The following is a 3,477-nucleotide window of genomic DNA, read 5'->3' as shown; positions in this document are numbered from 1 at the left end:
AGTGCATAGGGAGAAAGAAATTAAGCTTAGTCAGTTTACAAATAAAAGATTAAACCTTTATGTCCATGAATGAATAGGTATCTGTTTAGACATTTTATGATTCAGCAATATATATCATATACATATATATACATGTATATGTTTTGATGATAAAAGTGAAGACTTTACTACCATGAATATATATGATATATGTTGCTGAACATCAAAATGAATATATATTGATGAACATCAAAATTCCTAAACAGATACCTATTCATGAGCATAAAGGTTTAATCTTTTATTTGTGAACTGATTAAGCTTAATTTCTTTTCATGTGCTTGCATACTATAACTTAAGATTGGAAGAAATCATGTAACTGGTAAACACTTTACTAACATGAATATCAGTGTGTGGGACTAGAGTGAAATTTCATGGTATCTTTGGAAGAGCTTTTAAAGGTGAAGAAATAAAATATCATCATTGATTTTAACATATTTTGTCAATATCATACTAATAATTAACATACACGAAAATCAAGTTAAAAAAATATTTGTCCGGGGGTCAAACTCAAGGTCAAAGTTAAGTTCAAAGGTCATAACCTTATAAATTGTTCCATTACATTATTCGATGCATGTTTTGGATTCCTCTCTGAATTTCCTATCAAATGGTACCAGTTTCATGAAAATTAGTCAACACGTAACGACGCAGTGGCCATTGAAAGTAGAAGGTCACGCCCATTTTTGTCAAAACAAGGAGAAAAGGGCAGGCCGTAGCGCGAGAACCGACGGACCGATTGGACTATTTTTTTTGTTTTTTGCTTGGGCCATGGTGAGTTTTATGTATACCAAATTACAACGAATTCTGAGACGGTCGGGTGCAACCACTGGGTGAATCCAGATGGATTGACCCGTATAGTAAAAGGGCGGAGGCGTTACATTTTTCAGGAAAAAATGCCATATTTTTTGACATAGCATGAAAACCGTGTACAGTTGTGAGCTGTGCAATGTTTCATATTGTAGATAATTTATTAGGCTACACGTCTGTGAAGTTCCATCTTTGTCCTGCTAATAGTTTTAGTACAAAAATAATTGGAATCGAGTAGGGTAGGGGGCGGAGGAGCCTACGGTGGAGGCATGTGTTAAAGCATAGGGATTTTGCATTTTTGTTCCTTTCTTATTCTTTCTTGCATTATATTTATGCATACAATCAGTCTTATATGTTGGTTGATATATCATTCTTTTCAGAATTTAAAGGGCCTGAAATAAACAAGAAGCAGTTTGTTCAAAATTCAGTTAATTAATTTTTATTAATTAATTAATTAAAACATACTTCATGCATGCACCCTCATACACAATGCATGCATGTACATGTACCAAATATTGCAACAAAATATCCCATAAAAATGTATCTTAATACTGGTTTGCGGTAATCTCAAATGAAAGGACACATTTTTTCTTTAGTATTAAATAATTCTTATATCAAAAAATTAATTAATTAATGGATTAATTAATCTATCAATTAATTTGTAGATGTTTTTTCACCAGATTTGTTTTCCTTTTTTGGACACCTTGTAGCGCGGTTGGACAAAATTATTTTGTGTTACAAGTTTATAATTTTTTAAAGCATAGGGTCTTATTAACACAATCCAAGTTGATTCATTTCAATTGGTGAAAGGAATAAGAAATTACTGACCATAGAAATGGTGGCACTTTTTAAACCATTTTTTCTTGCAACACTGTGTATAGCTTTTATTACACACCCTGTACGGGTAAAAAAGAATGTTAATCATCTTCCTTACAATATAAGCTTTCAATATATATATATACTTTTATACAGGTCTGATTTACTATAAAACAACTAGAGACATTTGATTGTGACAATGCGCATTTCTCCAACTTTTTGAACATGTAACGCATTTTGCCCCCAACTCATGACACACGACCATAATTATGTCATATTTGGAAATTATGAACATTTCACTCATGCAATACATGTATTAATTTGTATTTTATGTCATGCATTCTGTCCCTTACAGGAGCCCCAGCATGGCAAATCCTCACAGCAGCCACAGCCTTGCATATCCTCAAAGGAGTGCCAGCCTTGCCACTCCTCAAAACAGCCCCAGCCTTGCCAATCCTTACCGGAGCCCCGGTTTTGCCCATCCCCAAAGAATACCCTGCCTTGCCAACCACAACAGCCACAGGCTGGCCCATCCTTACAGGAAACCCAGCCTGTCCAATCCACACAGCAGCCACAGCCTGGTCAATCCTCACAAGAGCCACAGCCTGGTCAATCCTCACAAGAGCCAGAGCCTGGTCAATCCTCACAGCAGCCACAGCCTGGTCAATCCTCACAGCAGCCCCAGCCTGGTCAATCCTCACAGCAGCCTCAGCCTGGTCAATCCTCACAACGGCCCCAGCCTGGTCGATCCTCACAACAGCCACAGCGTGGTCAATCCTCACAACAGCCCCAGCCTGGTCAATCCTCAGAACAGCCACAGCATGGCTCGTCCTCACAGCAGCCCCAGCGTGGTCAATCCTCAAAACAGATAAACGCCTGGTCAATCCTCACAACAGCCACAGCCTTGCCAATCCTTACTGGAGCCCCGGTTTTGCCCATTCCAAAAGAATACCCTGCCTTGCCAACCACAACAGCCCCAGCCTGGTCAATCCTTACAGGAACCCCAGCCTGTCCAATCCACACAGCAGCCACAGCCTGGTCAATCCTCACAAGAGCCAGAGCCTGGTCAATCCTCACAGCAGCCCCAGCCTGGTCAATCCTCACAGCAGCCTCAGCCTGGTCAATCCTCACAACAGCCCCAGCCTGGTCAATCCTCACAACAGCCACAGCATGGCTCGTCCTCACAGCAGCCCCAGCGTGGTCAATCCTCAAAACAGCCAACACCTGGTCAATCCTCACACTCCACCATTTTTCATCTGATTTCAATTCCGCTTGCTTTATGTGATAGCACTAGGTGATGGCTACAATACTTCTTCACAGAATTTTGACCTTTGACCTTGATTTTTTACCTATATTGTTAATTGGCTACAAAATGCTACTCCTTCGCCTTTTTCATCCGATTTCGATTCCGTTTCCTTTATGTGATAGCACTAGGTGAGGACTACAAAACTTGTTCACAGAATTTTGACTTTTGACCCCTTTGACCTATATTGTACATTGGCTACAAAATGCTACTCCTTCGCCCTTTTTTACCCGATTTCGATTCCGTTTGCCTTATGTGATACCACTGATCGTGATATAATGGGAATCTTACATTATAGGCGGGGACTTATATTACGCATCGCGTAATTTACTAATCCACTTGTTGGAAATTATTTTACCATAAATTATGAAAATATAATGAAATTCAATCCACACATGAAGTTAATACACACATTCATGCTATTTCTAATGTCTCATGATGTTTAGAGCGCTGATTGGTTGAGAGGATGTAACTTACTTGGGGGAATTCACCCCAGATATTGATGTAATGTCAGT

General features: G+C 39.2%; 1 protein-coding gene across 1 annotated transcript; it reads left to right on the top strand.

The window, feature by feature from the left end:
• Positions 1-2,531: 2,531 nt before the first annotated feature.
• LOC121420538 (MARCO-like protein) lies at positions 2,532-3,262 on the top strand (the record flags this gene model as incomplete). The annotated part of the gene is made up of 1 exon (XM_041615213.1): positions 2,532-3,262. A coding segment is annotated over one exon (426 nt), but the record flags the coding sequence as incomplete, so codon positions are not given.
• Positions 3,263-3,477: the final 215 nt, after the last annotated feature.

Source organism: Lytechinus variegatus, chromosome 8 (assembly GCF_018143015.1).
Source record: "Lytechinus variegatus isolate NC3 chromosome 8, Lvar_3.0, whole genome shotgun sequence".
In the NCBI taxonomy this organism is placed as follows: domain Eukaryota; kingdom Metazoa; phylum Echinodermata; class Echinoidea; order Temnopleuroida; family Toxopneustidae; genus Lytechinus; species Lytechinus variegatus.
Note: the sequence above shows the minus strand (reverse complement) of the source record. Positions and strands in the feature narration are given on the sequence as shown.